This window comes from Nanorana parkeri, unplaced genomic scaffold (genome assembly GCF_000935625.1).
Source record: "Nanorana parkeri isolate BGI_ZX_2015 unplaced genomic scaffold, ASM93562v1 scaffold838, whole genome shotgun sequence".
Lineage (NCBI taxonomy): Eukaryota > Metazoa > Chordata > Amphibia > Anura > Dicroglossidae > Nanorana > Nanorana parkeri.
In genome coordinates, this window is record NW_017307106.1 from 94,234 (window position 1) to 97,091 (window position 2,858).

At 39.9% G+C, this 2,858-nt stretch overlaps 1 protein-coding gene across 1 annotated transcript in view; it reads right to left on the reverse strand.

Moving 5' to 3' along the window:
- Positions 1-262: 262 nt before the first annotated feature.
- The window catches only part of FBXL3 (F-box and leucine rich repeat protein 3), a 7,775-nt gene continuing 5,179 nt past the window's right edge, over positions 263-2,858 (reverse strand). The window contains exon 4 of the mRNA XM_018565384.1: positions 263-1,371. Within this exon, the coding sequence (XP_018420886.1) occupies positions 728-1,371 (644 nt within the window). The 3' untranslated portion in view covers positions 263-727. The remainder of the gene's footprint in view (positions 1,372-2,858) is intronic.

A 2,858-nucleotide genomic window follows, 5' to 3' on the forward strand; every position in this document is an offset into this window, starting at 1 on the left:
ATTCATATTTATTTCCAGGAAAATATATTGATAGATATGCCATTCTGGAAACCATATTACATTAGATCAGGTAAAAGACCTACGTGCAGCAAAACGTGATTAGAAATAAGATCGCATGTGTTCTTGAGAGAGAGAAGATATGTTTTATACCAACAGCATACCTGAGCAAACTTTTCTGAAATTCGTATACATTTAAACCTACTATTCCTTATGCAAGAATACAATGCTCAGAAACACAAAGAGATTTTCATTTCACCAGAGATTATGGTGAAAACGAGAGAAGGGATTATTTATTAATTACATACAAACGACAGACACATCATGTAAGTGCAAAAGATGCTCCTTGCCTTTGGCAAAACACACTGGCAGAAATGAGGTCTACAAATGAAGTGTATACATTGTCTGACTCAGGTTTTCTACTAAGCTAAATGCTTTGAAGCAAAATCCATGGACATGATGCTAAGCAAAGTACATTTCTCTGGTCCAGCTTTCACACAATTATTATTTAAGTCAATCCACGGGATGTACAGAAAAACAAAAGCTGTGCAATGGTCCCTAGTTATTTCATATTAGAATTGTGAATTGAATAAATTAATTCCTGCACACATTTTAAATAAAAGCAAAAAGAAAGAACAAAGACTGGTAGAAGAGTTTATTAGCTTGCCATGCAATATATTGAAGAATGAAGGTGCTCTTCCATGAACCCACTGGAAAGAGTGTTCACATCCTACCAAGTAGGCATCATGTCTGGGAACCAGACTCTGCCAAGATGCTTGGATACTTCCCAATGAATTTGCTCCGGATTATACTTCTGGTCAGGGATTAATACTTCCTCCATGATGGAAAGTTGGGACAAACGGCCACCACACATCTTTACAAACTCTACAAAAGCAGAGCAAGAGACTTCACACTCCCCAAGTCCAATGGCCGTCAGGCTTTTGCACCGCTCTGCAATGCGGATCAGTTCTTCATCAAGTGGACGAAGTCCATTGGCACACACAACAAGCTCCACTAACCGAGGACATGTCATGCCAATGCGGCCAAGCACTTCCTTGCTTACTGATCTTCCAAAGTACAGATGTGTAACTGGTGTCTCGTAACGGAAAAAGGGATCAAACTCTTCTTCATAAAGGAAAAAGTACATGACTAAGTTCACCTTAGGAGAGTGCTTTATTAAAGCATCCCAGCTGCTTTTCTGAATGGTATGAAAGTGGGTTTGTCCTGGGTTTTCGCTGACTACATCAATGCGCAGATGCTCCAGACGAACATGCTTTTCTGAAGACAGTGCCAAGAGGAGCTCGTCACTCAGCAAATAATAGTTCAATGCCAACTCCCGCAATCCATGACACTGGTCAGCTACGCACAAGATTCCTGTAATCAGATTTACAGTATTTTAGCTGACTTGCTTAGGTTAAGTAATACAACACAATATAGTAGAAGTTACATAAGTCCCCGAGTTACATATATCCGATTTACATACGACTCCTACTTACAAACGGAGGCTATTACTGTACAGCAGGGGTAGTTGTAATGCTACCGCACTGGTACAGATGAGGGGTGCCCCCCTTTTTATGGTCTGGTTCGTAGTACTGTGCGTACATTACAGGAAGTTGGCTCTTGTTAGACATGCAGAAAAGGGGTGCCCACTTCTTCTTCAGGGTCACTGTGAGGTTTTTACTGCTGTCTGTATCCTCATTAGAAAGATTTAATCTCACTTCCTGTCTGAACAACAGGAAAGGAGAGGAAATTAACCCCTAGGAAGGGAAATTCACTCCTGTAAGAGTTATCATGGGAAAAAGGTGTCTCCACTGAAGCTTTATCACCAATCTTTGTTTCCACGACAACCCAAAATTTTCAAAATCCAATTGTCACAGGGATAGAAAATTAGGTGAAATCTTCTGAACAGGGCACACACAGCAAAACAAACTTTACACGGGGTAAATCCTTCCCTATGCTATCCAAACCCCCCCCCCAAATGTACCTGTTCCAACTTACATACAAATTCAACTTAAGAACAAACCTATAGTCCCTATCTTGTTCGTAACCCGGGGACTGCCTGTATGTTAATAGAATCACATGCTAAGTGTATCTTACTGTGTAATATACTGGGTACCTGCCATGGTTCTTCTCACTAAAATATAATGGAAACCGTTCTATAAAGCAAACTTTTCCCCCTGTGCACATATACAGGAACTAATGTCCTTTTCAAATAATTTATGAACAGAAATCAAATCATGTAAACAAGCCATGTTTTTATACATTTATACTAATTCTAAAACTAGTTCATTAAAGCAGGACTGCAAGGGTTAATTGCTCGTTTGTGTCAAAGTACTAAAAGAAAAAAGTTATAGTCCAAGCCAGCTGGCTCTAAGACCGGTCCCTTCCGCCTCACTCCCCCTCCACACTAGCAGTCTAAGAATCCTCTATAGACTGTATAGAATCTGAGGATGCTGAGAGAAATACCATCACTGCAGCAGAGGAGGACACAGGCTGAAGGGAACACAGTCACAGCCGGCCAGCTACGAGGATCGGGTGAGTATAACTTTTTTTACCTAAACATGGATGAGCACTTAACACTTGCAGAGCGAGGGTAGCCCCACTGCAATGGTTAACAACCCCCCCCCCCCCGAGTTCTTCTTTAAAAACCTTTTTGGTGTCCTGTGAAAACTCTTTACTGGAGTAAGAAAAAGGAAAGGTTTAACCAAGTTTGGGATATCATTAAAAAAAAAGCGCATGTCAGTTTAGAAATCCATTGGGCACTCAGTTGTAAATGCATTTTGAAAAAAAAAAATTGTAATAAAGTTAAGAAAAATGTTGTAAATAGTTTGTTAGTATAAAAAAAAAAAAAAGGTAACACA